The 19,591-nt window shown below is 33.2% G+C and overlaps 1 protein-coding gene across 1 annotated transcript; it reads left to right on the forward strand.

The window, feature by feature from the left end:
- The first annotated feature begins 7,102 nt into the window (after positions 1–7,102).
- LOC134239467 (amidase-like) lies at positions 7,103–14,298 on the forward strand. The gene is made up of 11 exons (XM_062721648.1): positions 7,103–7,166; positions 7,735–7,842; positions 9,249–9,363; positions 9,495–9,667; positions 10,111–10,250; positions 10,591–10,791; positions 11,022–11,096; positions 11,631–11,787; positions 12,159–12,221; positions 13,291–13,578; positions 13,805–14,298. The coding sequence occupies exons 1-11, from the start codon at positions 7,145–7,147 to the stop codon at positions 13,993–13,995; spliced, it is 1,533 nt and encodes a 510-aa protein (XP_062577632.1). The 5' UTR covers positions 7,103–7,144; the 3' UTR covers positions 13,996–14,298.
- Positions 14,299–19,591: the final 5,293 nt, after the last annotated feature.

The following is a 19,591-nucleotide window of genomic DNA, read 5'->3' on the forward strand; positions in this document are numbered from 1 at the left end:
TAGAACCGGGACTTTTCCCTTAAGAAGCGAGAATCTTTCCCCTCGGCCATCGACGAAATAGACATAGACAGGAATTAAATCTAAACAATAGGTCACATACATATCGTTTATATGTTTAAATCACGTTTTACATTGTCAAAATTTAACAAAAACCCAACTATGTCTAGTTTAACCTCTACTAAACCTTTTGACATATATCATTTGGCGTGTTCTTTAGGCCATAGAGAAATGTCAGTAGAATTTATTCGCAAAAGTTCAAAGGCTTCTCGTGATATCGCTTGGAAATGAAGGTGTTACAGACACGAACGGAGGGACGGAAAACTACGGTTTGGGGAGGGGGTATGGTATAAAATTTAATTGCAAAAACTCAAAAGGTTATTGGGATAAGGACCGGAAATGAAAGTTTTACACACACACACATAAAATCCACTTAAAAAATATGGGCAAGGTTAAAGTTTCTGTGGACAGACAAAAATACATAAACATAGGAAACAAAATATGTATAAATAGTCAAATGGAAAAATTTTCTACTATTATGGAGTCATAAGATCAATTGTCATTTCAGGTACAGGGAGTCAGTGGCTAGGGAGATCAGACCCCCCCCCCCTGGAATTAGCAGTTATTTAAATAAGACTATATATGTACTGTAGAGAATAAAAATGACTTTGGACATCCTCCCCCTTAGAAAACAGGGACTCCACCATCATTGTTTTTATTATTATTTTTTATTTCCATCTCAGGAAATCTTGGGCTGATTTTTTTGACTGAAGTGTGATACCCCCCCCCCCTTTCTGAAAAAAAAAAATTCTGGATCTGCGTCTGTTATATACTGTCCGCAACGGGAGATAACTTGACAATGTGAAATTTGTCGACTGTGGCATGCGATGATCTTTGACCATGTTGACCCTTTTTGAACTTCAACCTAACCATTTGCATTTATTTATTTTCATGCAATCTATACTAAATCTTGTACTTACCGAATGTCATAGGTCGTGACAACGAATTCATGAAATATAATCCATATAATCCAATTAAAACACAAATGATTTTAACTGACCACACTGCATCGTCAGCATACATGTGCTAAATAATCTCATTCGACAAACCTTTGCTGATTCCGTTGCCAGTATGAATTGGCCGAGGTGTGCCGAGAGGTGATATCTATAAATATGATAATGGGTGAGGCAAACCCAATGTGAATGTAGAAAATAAAACTGTTTAGTACAAGAACAAATTTCAAACTATCATAATAAACTAAACTATGTTTTTTAAAAAATGTGAGAGTGAGAGAGAGAGAGAGTGTGTGTGTGTGGGGGGGGGGGGGGTAGGCATTGACAAATTAATCGGGTTGTATTTTCAATGGGTTTTTTTCCCGACCAAATACTAAAATCAGTTTGCACATTTTGATAAATTCATCAAAAACGCTTTGTACTAAAATAATATTTTATGTCGTTGAGAAAGTAAATTTAAAAAGTTCCAAATTATGGGAAAATTATTTATTTGAATCTAATTAAGTAATTTACTTCAATCATTAATTAAATTCTGTTATTTCAGACTGGTTATGAAATAAGTATTTTAAAATACATATGTGAGGCTCAGAGTTGATATGGTCATCTGAAAATTTTATGTTCAATTTGATGAATACATGTACGGTGATAATTATAGAATTATTTTGACTTCTTCCTTGGAAAGTCCAATATGAATGAGTGTATATTTAAAGGCAAACACCATAGTGCGGGTATTACTGTCTCATGACAGCATCTAGTTTTACTGTAATTTATTTATCATATGACAATGAATATAAAACTAAATTAAAAGATATATCGATAGTGAACATGTCACTAATTGATTCAAATTCCTTTTATCATTGGCGTGCATGTTTCTGGCCATAAAGACTTTGATATATGTACACTTATTACTAGTATTTGGTTCACTCTACTGACGATTTGGTCTTCACTAAATCGCCCCTGGTGTAACACTGCCGCCTGTACGGAACTTTCTGAATGAGGTGTCAACTGGTTGGTTATTGGACCAATCAATTAAAGAGGTTTTTTAATTCCAAGTCATTCTGTTACATGTAAGTACTGAAGTTGTGGAGAAGGCGGGGTCAACATAATCCTTTTTAACAAAATGTTTAACGGTAGATTCAGAAGAGAAAAAATAAAGTCGGTGTGTATGTAATGTACACTGTAGTTGCTAGGGAGAAGGGGTGAAGGGGATTATTCAATCGACATAAAAATTTCATGAGACTAAGACTGCATTTGATTATATTCTAATATATGAATTATCTATCAAGATTATAGGACAGATAATACAATTAAAATTTAAAAATCACCTTGAAATCCGAGGCAGATGCAAATTCTAAAAACATGCATTACCCCTATAAATATTAGAGAGAAGTAATGTGTTGGATTTCAAGGTGATTATACCCGCACTTTCTAAAGAAAGTTCGGGTATATTGTTGTTACTCATGTCCGTCCGTCCGTCCGTCCGTCTGTCCGTCCGTCCGTCCGTCTGTCACACTTTTCTTCCCTGAACTCCTCCTACATTTTACACAGTAGCTTAATCATCTTTTGGGAGATGGTTGGTGGGGTCATGTAGATGTGCAGTAAGGTTTTGGAATTTTGATTTTGCCCCGGAGGGTCAAATGGGGGTCGAAAAATGACGTTTTTTATGCAAAAATCCCCGTCTTCCCTGAACTCCTTCTACATTTTACTCTGCAGCCTAACCATCTTTTGGGAGATGGTTGGTGGGGTCATGTAGATGTGCAGTAAGCTTTTGGAATTTTCATTTTGCCCCAGGGGGTCAAATGGGGGTCGAAAAATGATGTTTTTTAAGCAAATAGCTCCGTCTTCCCTGAACTCCTCTTACATTTTACTCAGCAGCCTAATCATCTTTTGGAAGATGATTGGTGGTGTCATGTAGATGTGCAGTAAGGTTTTGGAATTTTGATTTTGCCCCGGGGGGTCAAATGGGGGTTGAAAAATGATGTTTTTTATGCAAAAAGCCCCGTCTTCCCTGAACTCCTCTTACATTTTACTCAGGGGCCTAATCATCTTTTGGGAGATGGTTGGTGGTGTCATGTAGATGTGCAGTAAGGTTTCGGAATTTTGATTTTGCCCGGGGGGGTCAAATGGGTGTCGAAAAATGACTTTTTTAATGCAAAAAGACCCTTCTTCCCTGAACTCCTCTTACATTTTACTCAGCAGCCTAATCATCTTTTGGGAGATGGTTGGTGGGGTCATGCAGATGTGTATTAAGGTTTCTGAATTTTGATTTTGCGCCAGGGGGTCAAATGGGGGTCGAAAAATGACGTTTTTTATGCTAAGAGCCCCATCTTCCCTGAACTCCTCTTACATTTTATTCAGCAGCCTAATCATCTTTTGGGAGATGGTTGGTGGGGTCATGTAGATGTGCAGTTAGGTTTCGGAATATTGATTTTGCTCGGGGGGTCAAATGAGGGTCAAAAAATGACGTTTTTTATGGAAAAAGCCCAGTCTTCCCTAAACTCCTTTTTCGTTTTAAACAGTGGTCTTATCCTCTTTTCGGAGAGTGCACTCTTTTGAAATTTTTTTAAAACATCAAGGTCAAGGGGTAAAAAATCATAGCATGTTGGGAAACATCTTGTTATGGGTAATGTTCACTTGAAATGTGAAAGTCGAATCTCTTCTCAATGAAAAGGAAATACAACATTAATGAAAACTAAGTTAAACTTCAAGGTCAAGGTCACAGAGTCAAAAAGTCATGATACATTTGGAAAGGTCTTATCACAGGTAATATGAATGCCCTTTCATTTATCTTTCAAAATGATCAATTTAAAGCAATTAATTTGTTTATGAAATTAGGTCAAACTTCAAGGTCAGGGGTAATAAAAATCATAGTTAGAATGGTATTGTCCCATTTGATACTAATACGCATGTTTAATATAAAAGTCCTGTCTCTTCTCATTCAAAATATATGACCATATGACCAAGGTTAAATTTATTGTGACAGATGGGCAGATTGACAAACAAATGAGATTTAATGTACCCTACCTTTAGCGAAAATGGGGGACAATAAATGTCTTTGCTGTTCTTGAGAAAAAGATTTATGTTGGAAAAAGTCCCCTGCATATTTAAATGTAAATTGGTTGAAATTGGCCCAGTGGTTCTTAAGAAGTTAATGTGAAAAGTTTGCAGACAAACAGATGGACAACAGAAATCAGTACATTTCAGAAAACAGTATGCTTATAAATAGTTAATCAAGGTGCTTTGGGTAGCAAAATAAAGCTAAACTGGTATATCTAATTCATCCGCAGAGCTTAGTATATTTTAATATGCACAACCTTTTCAACTCTTATCATAATTATTTTTTAAAATTTATATCACCATGTCTCATTCAAGGGAGAACTAGAGATATGACCATATGTATATCTGTTGAATATAAAATATGTACATCTATACTGTGTTTTTTTAGTAATTTGTTTGTTTGCTGTGACAGCAACTGTTATGGCAGCTTTTGGCAAAGGTTGAAGTTTCTCAAATGTAAGTCAAACTCCAAGGTCAAGGTCAAAGGGTCAAAATTGTTGGTATCAAAGGGAAAGTCTTGTCACAAGGAATACACATGTGAAAAAAGAGAGAAATCCCTAGTACTTCCTCACCTGTTCAAAAGTTATTGCCAAGGTTAAAGTTAAATTGGGTTCAACTCTAAGGTCTAGGTCAAAAATAATTATACCTGTTGAAAGTTCACAATGATTACACATGTTAGAGCATGAAAGTCCTAGCACCACCTGTTCAAAACTTAGGCCAAGTTTAAGGTATTTTTCTTGTAAAAGTGGGTCAAACTCCAAGGTCAAGAGATCAAGAGGTCAAAACTGGTGGTACCCATTAAAAGGTTTTGCCAAAAGAAATTTACCTATGAAATATTGAAGCCATGTGTATAGCCCAATCCACTTAAAACTTATGGGCAAGGTTAAAGTTTCTGTGGACAGACAAACATACATAAACACAGGAAACAAAATATGTATATATAGTCAAATGAAAAAATTTTCTACTATTATGGAGTCATAAGATCAATTGTCATTTCAGGTACAGGGAGTCAGTGGCTAGGGAGATCAACCCCCCCCCCCCCGGAATTAGCAGTTATTTAAATAAGACTATGTACTGTAGAGAATAAAAATGACTTTGGACATCCTCCCCCTTAGAAAACAGGGACTCCACCATCATTGTTTTTATTATTATTTTTTATTTGCTTCTCAGGAAATCTTGGGCTGATTTTTTTGACTGAGGTGTGACCCCCCCCCCCCCCTTTCTGAAAAAAAAATTCTGGATCTGCGCCTGTTTATACTGAATGTCCGCAACGGGAGATAACTTGACAATGTGAAATTTGTCGACTGTGGCATGCGATGATCTTTGACCCTTTTTGAACTTCAACCTAACCATTTGCATTTATTTATTTTTATGCAATCTATACTAAATCTTGTACTTACCGAATGTCAGGTCGTGACAACGAATTCATGAAATATAATCCATATAATCCAATTAAAACACAAATGATTTTAACTGACCACACTGCATCGTCAGCATACATGTGCTAAATAATCTCATTCGACAAACCTTTGCTGATTCCGTTGCCAGTATGAATCGGCCGAGGTGTGCCGAGAGGTGATATCTATAAATATGATAATGGGTGACGCAAACCCAATGTGAATGTAGAAAATAAGATGTTCACACGTAAAACTGTTTAGTACAAGAACAAATTTCAAACTATCATAATAAACTATGTTTTAACATAACTTTGCCATCTAGGTCTATTTTTAAAAAATGTGAGAGTGAGTGTGTGTGTGTGGGGGGGGGGGGGGGAGAGAGAGAGAGAGAGAGATAGGCATTGACAAATTAATCGGGTTGTATTTTCAATGGGTTTTTTTCCTGACCAAGTACTAAAATCAGTTTGCATATTTTGATAAATTCATCAAAAACGCTTTGTACTAAAATAATATTTTATGTCGTTGAGAAAGTAAATTTAAAAAGTTCCAAATTATGGGCAAAATATTTATCTGAATCTAATTAAGTAATTTACTTCAATCATTAATTAAATTCTGTTATTTCAGACTGGTAATGAATTAAGTATTCAAAATACATATATGAGGCTCATAGATCATATGGTCACCTGAAAATTTTATGTTCAATTTGAGGTGATAATTATAGAATTATTTAGAGGCAAACACCATAGTGCGGGTATTACTGTCTCATGACAGCATCTAGTTTTTTTTTTATCAAGAACTTGTAGATGAAGTATAGTAAGAGGCAAAAAAATAAGAAAATTATTTCTAAATTTATAATTATTTAAAAAAAATATATAGAATAGTAAAAGGAGGGTCCTGTCCACAAACACCTGTGGTATACAGGCTCGGAGATGCCATTTACGACAACCTCACCTCTGTTTTCCTAGTTTCAAATCAATACCACCCCGTAGCCCCTTTTTGGATCCGCCACTGTTCAGTAAAGACAATTTCTGGAAAATGTTTCCCTGTAAGAGACATGAATATAGGAATTATGCGAATCTAATTTATAAATTAAATTTATTTCAAATCTTGTGGAATGCTATTCAGGCACGTAGTATCAGGGGGGCCAGGGGGGGCCTGGCCCCCCCACTTTTTCTCCCGACATTACCTTTACTATAGAAAATGTTTACTGAAAGGAAGGTTGGCCCCCCCCCACATTTCAGCACAGTGTAATGTTATAGTGTTATAAAGAAAATTTACCCCAAAAAGTTTGAATTGAAAGATAGTCGGTCTTGAAAAAAGTTGGCCACTACCCCCCCCCCCCCCCCCCCCCCCCCCCCCCCCCCCCCCCCCAGGAAATAGGATTTTCGACTTTAGACAACTTTTAATTTTTTCGTTTTTTTTTTTTTTTTTTTTTTTTTTTTTTTGCTTGTCAACTTTTTCAGGTAAGTAAAAAAAAATTTCTCTGGTTGGCCCCCCCCACTTTCAAAAACAATGCTACGTGCCTGCTATTAATTATTATTCATTTATTTTGTAAAAATTTATACGATGGAACATATCGAGAGCGAACTTTTTCTCAATAACTGACCACGGTACTTATGGGTGATTTAAATGTTGAGGCATGCACGTGCCTGTACTTTATTTACATTTGGTGGAATAAAAATGTCGGTAAAAGATAAAAAAGGTAAGTTTAATTTACTGCACAGCGGTTCTTTTAAATGTACAACCCATATATATGCATATGTAATAAAAATCCCTGCAATGGTACATGTAACCTCGATGCAAACTTTAGGAACATGGAGAGTGAAATATTTGTCAAGATATTTATTATTTGACAGTATTTGTAAATTGGATTTCGAAATCGACAATTTAAGTTACCTGTACCACGATGTTTGTTTTCTATTGTCAGTATCTCTGTTTTAATTTTGAAATTTACAAGTCTTATATTTAAAGTTTATGTTTTTTTCTGTTTGTGTGTGATTTTTTATTTATTTATATATATATTTTTTACTTTTGATAGTGCCTTGCTAATCCTATCTTAAGCCGAAAAATTGATTTGAGAGTTGGAGAAATTTAAAGTTATTAAAAAAAATTGTTCATACTGTTTTCCATATACAACATACAGAAGTTACACATTTGATTTTAATTTTGTTGCGGTATATATATATATATATATATATATATATATATATATATATATATATATATATATATATATATATATATATATATACTGTTTCTTCATTTTATAGAACTGCAGAAGAGCCCGGCAATAGTTCGTATGTCAGAAGATGACGTCAAATCTATTGCAGAGGATCTCAGACTGAAGCTGACTGCAGAGGAAACAAGCGCAGTTTACGGTACCTACAGATTACAGGAACAACAACCCCCCCCCCCCATTGTACATTTCCGAATAAACTGGTCATCTTTCTTTCATACATTGTAAATTGTTCATCTATCACTCATTTACAATGTATTCCTTATGGAAAATACCCCCCCCCCCCCAAAAAAAAAGAAAAAATTAAATTATGTAGAATAATAACTATTATGACGAGAGTTATGTATACGAGGGTTGTCCCGTAAAATCGTGGACAAGTTGTCTAGTGTAAAAAATAAACATCACTGCGTTCCGAAATTTTCACTATTTTTTAGTACATATCTTAGTAATATACACAGCAAATTTCAGATAAATATATGCATAAATAAACAAATTATGAGATTTTTTTCCCATGTATAGTATCACCTTACGGCGCATGGATTATAACGTCAAAGTGTCTAAAACAGCGTCACTTTTTATCTTCGCTGAAAATGAAGTTGGATGAGTCCGACTTAAATTTAGGAACTTCATGATACACATTCTTTAGTCTCCATAAACAGTCGAAGAACCACCTGGCACCCTCATGCGATCTTCTGAAGGTTTATTAGTAAGTTACGGACGATATTCTCACCATCATTCAACTAATAGGAAATCTCATATCGGCTGTCTACTGTGACAGCGTCTTTTGCTATTACATTAGGAGTTTGTCCGTATGTTTTGTACTCCCCAGGGACTCGATCAAAAAAGACTTCGCTAAGAAAACTCACATTTCATTTGTATACTTAAGATATGGTGATATTTTTATCATCTTTTTTCTTCTATGGTCATTTCAAGTCTCTCAAGGTGTCATTACTACATCGAAATAAAACTGAACTGCTCTCCGGTGCGCCGTAACGTCATAAAACGTCGCCATTTTTCGTGTGTTGTGTTTACCACTTTCCCATTTCGAATGCTCGAGAAACCGCCAAAAATTAACCAAATGCCTTAAAATTTTTACAAAGACTACAAAATTGATTGTGGAATTGAATTAGAATAATTTTAATCCAAATCTTATGTATTTAAAATTTTTATTTTGAATTCAAACTTGTGTATTCTTTAATAAAACCTTGGTTTTTTAACCGTGCGCCGTAGGACAATACCTCGTGCACATTCAAGCATAATAAAATCTTTATTTTTGCCTATATTTTATCAAAAAAATTATCTTGCACTTAAATATGATAAATAAACATTTACTGAAATTTTCAGCTTAGTGCGTCCATTACTTTTCGAGAAAAACGCTTTGTCCACGATTTTACGGGACAACCCTCGTACATGTAGATCAAATGCCCGCGGTCTTCATTGCGTGCAGATTTTGATGGATGAACAATTAATATATATAAGCGTGTAAAGTCCCATAACACATTGAACTTTACTTATATTAGCAACTGAATCTTCATTTCCTCAATGTAGAGTTTTGTGGGGGGATAAGCAGAGCCTACCAGAAGGTTTATGAATTTGTTCCGCCAGCCCCTCCCGTCAAATATCCCCGGACCCCAGGCTACAGAGAAACGGAGGACAAGTCTTGGTGAATCTGTTGTTTTCAGCTAAAAATAATGAAATCGATAAGATTTTTACTCGTTAATATATATATAATGAGTTTCAGTTTCAATGATTTTGATATTTCTTTTTTTTTTTTGTTTGAAATCGACTGTATAGGTATTATCGGTGCGACATCAAAGGGACGGAGAAGGGACTATTGGCGGGAAAAACTGTAGCAGTCAAAGACAATGTGTGTGTGGCGGGAGTTCCCATGATGAACGGAAGTAAAATACTGGAGGGATTCGTTCCCGACAGGGATGCTACAATTGTGACACGAATACTGGACGCAGGTATATTTGAAGAGAGAGAGAGAGAGAGAGAGAGAGAGTGCGAGATCTCGAGAGAGAGATAGAGATTGCAGAAATATAAAAATATTTTCAAAGAATGTACCATAGGTACATTGTACACATGCACTTGAAAATCATATTTTTTCATCCAAATATCATTTATAAATACCCCAATCTTAATAAATCACTAGGTTTTATTATAATTAATAAGGAAATAATTTACTTGCTTGTGGTTGTGCTACCATCAGATTTCTTTTCAGTTTTGCTTATAAATCACCATTACTTTTGCTATGAAAGCAGAATATGGTCAATTTTTTTTATACCTACGGCATGCGAGTTTTTTTGTTTTTTGTTTTGAATAATACGTACATGTAATTAGTAAAAAATGATATGGAGTATGCCACGAAAAGTTTGTGAAGTTCAACTTTTCTTTTACATTTCTTCAGGTGGAAGAATTCTTGGTAAAGCCGTCTGTGAGGATTTGTGTATGTCTGGAAGTAGTTTTACGTCATCATATGGACCAATCGGAAACCCTTATGATCCAGCACGATCTGCGGGTGGATCCAGCTCAGGTTCAGCTTCTCTGGTAGGCGACCATTATTTTTCATAAACACTACTATTTAAGACCGCATTATAGATATGAATTTTTCCGTTATTTCCTGATCACGACAAGGAGCTAGAACACGATGGGTGTGACCGGTCGGCAAGGAATGCTCACTACTCCATGGCACCTGATCCAACCTCTGATGTTTTTGAGGTCCGCATTTGCTCAGCTCCTTTGTTGTAATGTTTAATGAACTTTTGAGCTCTAATACTGTTCGCTATCTCCACATATGTCATGTATAACATGATACATTGTAAATATGTTGCATGATCTATGATCATAAAAATGCTTACATAAATGCACTTACTTCCCATCAAATTAGGTAGCCAGAAATATTGTTGATGTCGCCATTGGAGGGGATCAGGGCGGATCGATTCGGATTCCAGCAAGTTGGTGTGGAATTGTTGGATTAAAACCCACCTATGGACTGGTTCCCTACACCGGTATAATGTCAATGGAAAAGACCATAGATCACGCGGGGCCTATGGCCAGAACAGTGAAAGACTGTGCAGCCCTGTTAGAGGTATGTTACAACGCACTTTGAAAAATTACGCACTTTGGAAAAAATTTTCAAAGTGCGTTGATTTTGTCCCAATTTTAAAGCACTTTGAAAAATTTTTTCAAAGTGCGTAATTTTTTCAAAGTGCGTTGCTACAGAGGTACGAGATTTACCTGAGACCAGTTATAATATTTTTTGACATTATCCTTGAATTTTATTTAATTTAACTTTTGAACTTTATTTTATTTTTACAGGCGATTGCCGGGTACGACAACGGTAACGATCCACGACAGTTTCCGACAATATCGGTTCCTCCATATTCACAGCTTGTAGGTTCTCATTGAGTTAAGTAGGTTCTCTATAGTATATAGCTATGAATGTTTCAAAATTTATATTTACATTTCCAATGTCTTTATCCGAGATAAAATTACAAATTTTAAATGTACTTTATTTCCCCATCAATGTATTGGCGCGGTTCCAAAAAAAAACCAAAAAAAAAACGTGCAGGTCGGGATAAACAGCTATGACAGAAGCAGGGCTTGGAGCACGTGGATTGGCGGAATCAAAGCATCGAAAAATCTTACAGTTATTCCTTAAATCAAGTCCATGCACTGCACTATATTCTAGTTATTTCATATATACACACGCACATATGCCTAAATTAGTAATCCACGCAGACTTAGGGTAAGTATATGTTCAATTGAATACAATATACAAGACAAAGTATTCTATTGGTTTTAAAAACAAGACCATTCCAGTATGAAGAAGAACGACTTTTACAGCTTTACATTGATAAAAATAATTTCAAAATTTAAAAAATGATTCATTGTTGAAGACTCCATGATTATGTGTAATTTTCTTAGATTGACAACGGGATAAAAGGGAAGAAGGTAGCGATTCTCATGGAAGGTTTTGAAGAAGTAGAGGAAGGTATTGCCAAAAATGTGAGGGATGCGGCTTACAAACTACGAGAAGCTGGGGCTGACGTCACAGAAGTTTCCCTACCCATTCATTTGGATGGTAGGAGTTAATTTAATGTTCAGTCCTTCCACGGAAAGGCATTGCAAGTCTTCCCTCCCCACCCCTCACTTTTGAAATGTTGAGACATCTATAATTTTGTAACATAAATTTTTCTTCAGTAAATTAGTTTATGAAGTTTTTCTTTATTCAAAATCTATAGGAAGGAAATAAAAATTTAATCTTTTATTTTTTTTTCTCTACAAAAGAAAATAAAGTTCCCTAAAATAAATGAATTACTTATTCAGAATTATATTGGACCAAAAATTCTAGTCATTTCAGAACTGAAAGAAACCTCTTTCTATTTATCATTTGTTCTAGATTTTGCAAAAGACATGCACTTTTTCAACAAGTACTGTTTCTTGAACATACAGGTAGGGATTTTTGGACACCAGTTAATTTAGAAGGGACGTATCAAGAATCGGTGAAAGGCAACGGTACGTTATCTTACTATGCTCCCTGTAATTGAAGATTTGGGGGTGTATGGTTTTTGCCCTGTCGGTCCGTCTGTCCGCAAATACTGTAACTTTACACCATGCATACCTTTGATTCATTAGAGCTATGGCTTTCATTTTTCACATGTGTATTCTTTATGACAAGACTTTCCTCTGGGTACCAACATATTAGACCCCTTGACCTTGGAGTTTGACTCAATTTAGCAAAAATGTACCAAACTTTATACTATTACCTTGACAAAAACTTGAAATAGCTGTTGCTAAGACTTTCATATTTCACATGTGTGTCATCATGACCAGACCTTTAAATTCCATGATGTACATATTTTTTTTACCTTGACCTCAGAGTTGATGCTCTTTTGATTTTTTTTTAACATTGGCAATAACTTTTGAATATTTTGTACCAGAGCTGTCAAACTTCACAGGTTTACCAGGTATTCCTTGTGACAAGACTTTCCCAAGAATACCAGCAATATTGACCTTTTGGCCTTGATGTTAGAGTTTGAAATATTTTTGAAAAATATTTACTGTAATCTTCACCATGTATTTGAACAGTTGGAAAAAGGCTTTTATATTTTGCATGTATATATCTAATGAGTTTTCCACTGCGTACAATTACTTTTTACCATTTGTCTTTGGCTTTGGAGCTTGACCAACTTTCAGAAAACAATATTTATGGCCACAGATTTTGAATTATTTGTGCTTAGGCTTAAATATTTACCAGATATATCCATTGACATAAGGCCTTTCTTTGGATGATAACATTTTTGATCGCTTGACCCCTGAGTTTGACTTGCATTTGAGAAACATTAACCTTCGCTATAAACTGCCATACGGGGGCATCAGTGTATCACAAATTCGTCTTGTTTGTTTTTATTTGCTATAGTTACCATAACGACAAATTAAATGATTATTAAAATAAATTTTAAAATGGTTTTAAAGATAATCATCATTTAGTGATGGTCCACTCTCCTTTATTTACATAAATTTGTGGATGCGAAGTAATAATAAAATATAATTAAAATTATAGATTATTCTTTTAACACTGAAGGTCACGGATATGGCTGGAAAGGAACCTATGACCTCCCACTTCAGGAACACCTGACAGGTGCATATAATCTCCGCCCCTTTGATTGCCCCATCATGGTAAAAATCCTCATGGTATTTTCTGAATTTATGCAGAGGAACTATCAAAACAAATTCTATGCCAAAGGACAGAACTTGATACAATTTCTGACATCGGAGTATAACAGAATTCTCAAGGATTATGACGTCATGATTTTACCGACACTTCGGGGGAAGCCTTTGAAACTTCCTACAACAGATATGTCTGTTAAAGGTAAGAGCTCGAGAGAAAAGAAATAGAAGAGAAATGGATTTTTTTATTAATTCATTTAAATTGTCATAATAACAAATACATCAAGATACAAAAGTGTTTACTTTGAATATAATGGTAATGTAACAAAAATACCCATGATTAAAGCAGGAAAATCAACTTTTATCTGCTTTTGAATACTTATTCCACTGTAAATTTGATGATTGTACTGTTTCTGTTTTCCGTTTAGAAACATTGAGTCTTTTAGGAATGTTAAGAAACACAGCCCCATTCAACGCTACAGGACATCCTGCTCTCACCATTAACTCTGGATTTAGTGAGGGGTTCCCTTGTGGGATGATGGTTGTGGGGAAAATGTTTGATGAAACTACAGTTCTCCAGGTCGCCAGAGCGTACGAGAAAATTCGGGATGAGACATAGCGAAACAGCTAAGATGCATGGGTCAACCAATTATTTTGAAGAAAATAAAGAACGGGATGTTCAGAGAATTTTCAGGGTTTAAATTAAGTATATTCCAAAGTTTGATGTTTAATAAAAAAATAAAATAAGCTACATGTTGTAATTAAGGTTTTGAGTTGTATAATTAATGGTAAAAAAGCATCATCTAGTGTAAAAGGACACCCTTTGCATGCTCTCTTTAATTTAAGCGGTTTTAGTGAAGGGTTTCCTTGTAGGATGATGAAAGTAAGGAATATGTTCTTTAAAAAAAACAGGTCGCTAAACATGCTATTTAAAGCGTACAAAAAAAAAAATTCGGGATGGAGTTTGATTTACTAGTACCATTCCGTACAATTAATAATATGCTCTGCACATACGCATTTCGAAAAGTAAGTGTAGATTTTAAATTGATTTCATGTGGTTTTTGTGAAATATGCTCTTTTTTTTAAAATTAAAATCTACTTTAACAAGGATTTTCAAAATCTTTTGTCAATTTTCAAATGAAGAGAATGTTCACATTTCCAAAGAAATTATTTTGGAACCTCATCCATTGTTTTTTTTTTTTAATTCTTCTTTGAAAGACAGCAGATGAATGACGATACATTGTTTATTCATTACCTTGCAATCGATATAGCTCATACAGTTGGTACGGTCATCATTAGATGAACTGCATGGCTGTATGTCCGATATACCGAATCAAGTTATCTCGCTTTTAACTTTTAATCGAAGCATGAAAGATGAACATTTGAAGGAAGCTATGAAAATGAGAGAAATAATGTGTAGTATAGACTATCATCATGAAAGTTTAGGATATTTTTGTTTAAATTTTAGAACCTTGGGGATAACAAAAGTGATCACTCTCTTTTCAATGCACATTGTTCTTGGTGTACTTTGTTTAAAATTAGTTAAAAGGCTAACAATAAGGGGTCTAACAATAAAAAAAACACAATAAAACTTGAATATTTATGCTAAAAAAAAGAAATAGTTCTAAAATCAAAGACTTCCAAAGTAAAAATGTTTAACCTTTCTCAAGGATTACCTTTTAAGGTGCATAGACACAGATTTGAAGTTCATATTTTCTGTGTAATAACTTTTAGATGAAATAAGATAGAAAAATGCTATTACAATAGATAAGTCGTGATATTATATAAAAAAAACTTCAAATCTTTGTCTATGCACCTTTAAAGTAAAAAAAAAAATGAAATTATCAACTGAAAAAATTATCAAAGAAGTAAAAAAATATTTTTCTTTGTAATGCGAAAATTATTTACTTATTTTTTGCTCAAAAATTCTCATGTTCATTATTTAAAGGTAATCAAAATGGCATAAAATGTTTTCAAAATGACGCAATAACAAATATTGATTGAAGTGGAAAGTTATCTAAAATTAAACTCACCTTCAAAATTTCTTTTGCCTTCGTATTTATCTTTAACAAGTCTGTTCACACTAATTGCTGACGAAAAATAAAAGTATTTAATCTCTATACTTTTAATACATTAAAACTGTAAAATATTCTTCCTATAGTTTATTGTATTTGAAATTACGTCTAACATGTCATCTTTTTATATTCTACAAATAAATTTACATAAATATAAGCATACAAAAAGAGCTTTCAGAGTCATAAAAACATTAAAAGTAAAATAGAATATACATATGATAAGAACAACAGTATAATAAAAATATAATTTTAATCTTTGTTGAACATATAAAAAAAAGTTTATTATACATGTATATGCTTAAGTAAACGGAAGAGGCTTCTCTAATTTAAATATTTAAAACATGTTGTTAGAATCTAAGTTGTTAGAGTCTAACTATCCAATTTTCAATCTTACAATGCTAGTTATTGCGTTTCAACCGTTCAGTGAAGGTGTGTGAAACGAATTAACAGTGAAAGATCTAAAAACAAGATAAGCAAAAAAAGAATCTGTGTTCAAGACATGAAATTGTAAACTGTGTGTTGGAAATTTATAATGTAGTATTTTAACAAGGAAAAAATAGCGTGTGGAATACCGGCCATACCTGCAGTAAACCCTGTGTGGTGATCAGATAGACATAGTAATGTAGAATTTTATCAAGGGTGTGAAATATGTTTGTCAAAATACGACCTAGTGATATGTTCAGTGAATTTACTAAGATGTTTGTTATATATAGTTAAACCATCAAATTACTTGTTAATTAAAAAAACTTCTTTTATACACACTGTATACATCTGAAAGATAAATATTGTCTTCTGATGCAAGCATTTATAAATAAAACTTCCACAGGAAAAATAAAATTTGCATCTTAATAAAGAGGCATAAATCAAATTGTCCTTGAGATTAATTAACATGTTGTTGATAAAATTTCGTCTCTAAAAATCCATTTTGACGTTACAACCCCCATCACTGTTTATTTTCCTCGAAAAGACAAAGAGGAAAAATAAAACATACAGAAATTAAATATTTGTAATTAAATATATTCAAAATTTATTTCACTCGTGTGTTTTCATTTTTGTTCTCACTCGTGCTTTGCTCTCGTAATTTTTCTGAAATATCCTGTGAGCGAAATAAATTCCATATTTGTAACTTTGAAGCATGGACTAGACACAATATACATATTAATGAAAAAAAATACTTTGTATATCAAAAATGGATGCCATTTTTTACTGAAAAAAATGTAAATAAATAAACACTCTTAGTAGAGTAAATTTTAAAAGATAAATGACCATATGTCCCAAATGAACTTTTCAGACAACGTTTTGGCGTGTTATTTTCAGATGCTGTGCGTGTAGGACGGAGAATTAATTGTATAAAAAGGGAGAAAATTGATCTTTTCTTTGATATCTCAGATGGAAACAAAATGCTACGATTAAACCAAATTAAGAAAATAAGTACCTGTTACACACAAGAAGACGAAACTGGCCTTTCTTAGTATGGAACTTGCAATCTTCGTGATATTAAAGTAATTTGCAGTTTTATATCGCTGAATGTCAGTCCTTTAATTTGGAAATTTGATCAACTTAATTTAAAAGAGGGGGCCACATTGCTAGTTTCTTCCATTAAATTGATACATCGTATTTTATCGGTAAAAAGGTACTATGTGAAAACGTCCACCTTCATTACTGAGCATATTCTCCTACGGATGGCCGCTTGTTGTTATCGTCAACCATATTTAATCGTTTCAACAAGGCTCTGATTTATTACGTGCAAATCGGGGTAACTACCAGGTAGCAGAAGACGACAACAATGGCGGGAAGGTACGACGGTTAATGGCAGAGGATGGAAGGCCCGCCAAACATCGTTAACGTATTGCAGGAACCGTGAGAGCTTTGTTCAAGATTTCGGTAGCTTTTTTAACGTTGTAATTTGATAGATCTTTGTCTTTTTCTCCAACAGATTTGATTGTTAGTAATCATCTAAATTCTTCTATGTCCCAGGAGTTTACTTTTTTCTCGTTTAAAGATATCAAAAGTTCTAATAATATGAATTTACTTTCATTTTTCTTTAGTTTTTATCTTGAGAATTGTTTTGAAAATATAATATGAGTTAAACAATTACAGTTTATTGAAAATACATTTCCTTGAAGGTGAAGTCGCAATGATCAAAGTCACAAAGATTTTAACATTTTCTTGATAATAGAAAAGAAAAATAACAAGTAAGTATGTGTATATAGAATTTATTGTGATAAAAACCTAATACATGTATATATTTCAGCAGAAACATGCATGTACGAAATTGTATCAAATACAACCTCTCTTTGCTTACTAATAAACTTTTGTTTTCCAAATCTGCAACAAGGTCTGCAAAAGACAAATTTCACAAAAAAGAAAACTTTCAATTAAGACCAAAAAATAATGTGTGATTTTTACATAAATTCAAAAACGGTTCTTCTAATTTTTCACCAAAAAAAAAAAAAAAAAAAAAAAAAAAAAAAAAAAAAAATCTTGAAAAAAAAGTTTAATTAAAGCAATTTTAATGAAAGCATTGTTAACAAAAGTTTGCGATTCACTTAATATTTTGGCCTTAGTAGAAAATTCCTTCTTCAAAAATTATCAGAAAGACAGTAAACAAATTAGATTATATAGTAAAAAATAATGACAATTTTCAAAAGGAGATTATTTTCAATTTATGTAATGAGAATATACGGAGATAACGAACAGTATTCAAGCTCAAAAGTCCTCTTAACAATACAAATTCGAGCATAAGAATACAGACCTCCAAATATCAGAGATGGGATCGTAAGAAGTGTAACAATTTTTTTTACATATAAAGGTTTTTAATTTAGACCTTTACTCGGCATTCAGGGACATTGATCAGAGAAAGTCCTGCTTACAGCATGAGATCTTAAATATTGTGAGAGAAAAAAAGGTAATGTACATATTGCGAATATATATCGGGGAGAAATATTCGGGAAATAACTAAGGGGAGGGATTCTATCGACAAGCTTTTTTTTTTTTTTAAATATGTACATGATATACCCTACAGAAATATACCTTTCACAGAATTTCCAATTAGGAAAACGATGTAAAATATGTATCTTGTTTATTTGTTTATTGTTTTATTTTTTTATTCGATTGAGACGCTCTCACTTGCCAGTAAAGGACTGCAAATTTAGACCTGTGGTATTCGGCACCTGGTCATCTCCGTACCTTACGAATCTTACAGCAAATACTCTAACTACTTCACTACATTGAAGAGTATTTATAAAATAATGATGTGCTTACAAGATCCTTTGACTGAATTTTAACTCAGATTCAAAAATAATGATTTGAAAATATTTATTTGTTGTGATTGCAATTGATATGCTACCTTGAAGAACTTCTTTGAAGTAATGAATAAGTATTCAAGCAAGAAACAATGCATAATAACAAAATGAATTTTCTATGCAGTTTCAAATCAAATAATCCATAAACTTTAAAAAATCTTTTACGATGATGATTTGTTTTTCATGCTTGTTATATCAAAAATATTAATCAAAGGTTATTTATTATTTATTGAAAACATAATTCTGTTTAGCACCTTCTAGTAATTATTATTGTAAAATGCAAATCTCATTGATTAAAGGCAAATTTTGGAATTTAAGAAGTTAGACAAGTCATAAACTGAATCGTTTACAAAGCAATTTTGTTGTTATTTCTTTCGAACATAAATTATTCAATGACATAATTTTTGAAGTAATGTCATTGGAGCTTGTATGATGTAATGTCAAGATTTAGTTCCAGTAAAGTGTTATTTTTCAATAAATTTTTTTTAGGATACTAGAAGTTTCTTAATTGGAAATTGATAGGTTGACCAATGGTCCAGTGAATTTTGTGATGCATGGAAACACCATCAGGTATATATTACTAAATATAATTATTAGCTATAGATTACTAAAATTATTCCCATTAATAAACAATTAAATATTCTGTGCTTTTTAAAATATACTTGTAATATTTCAGCACCCCTTTTATGTATTGTATTGTTCTTTCTATACAGCAATTGGGTATTTTTTTCTGTTCTAATTTCATTAATATTATAAAACACTCTAGTGACAAAGTAAAGTCCAATAAAATATAGATATAACGAATAGGATTCATGCTCAATAGTCCGTAAAACAA

This window comes from Saccostrea cucullata, unplaced genomic scaffold (assembly GCF_032062105.1).
Source record: "Saccostrea cucullata isolate Sc308-1 unplaced genomic scaffold, CSIRO_AGI_Scuc_v1 ctg991, whole genome shotgun sequence".
In the NCBI taxonomy this organism is placed as follows: domain Eukaryota; kingdom Metazoa; phylum Mollusca; class Bivalvia; order Ostreida; family Ostreidae; genus Saccostrea; species Saccostrea cuccullata.

Bases quoted from the DNA above. Each gene is read 5' to 3' on its own strand.
- LOC134239467 (XM_062721648.1), top strand. From the start codon at position 7,145: ATGTCGGTAAAAGATAAAAAAG. The intron at 7,167-7,734 runs GTAAGTTTAATT...TTCATTTTATAG, and splicing joins GTCGGTAAAAGATAAAAAAG to AACTGCAGAAGAGCCCGGCA. The intron at 11,788-12,158 runs GTAGGAGTTAAT...TTGAACATACAG, and splicing joins CCTACCCATTCATTTGGATG to GTAGGGATTTTTGGACACCA.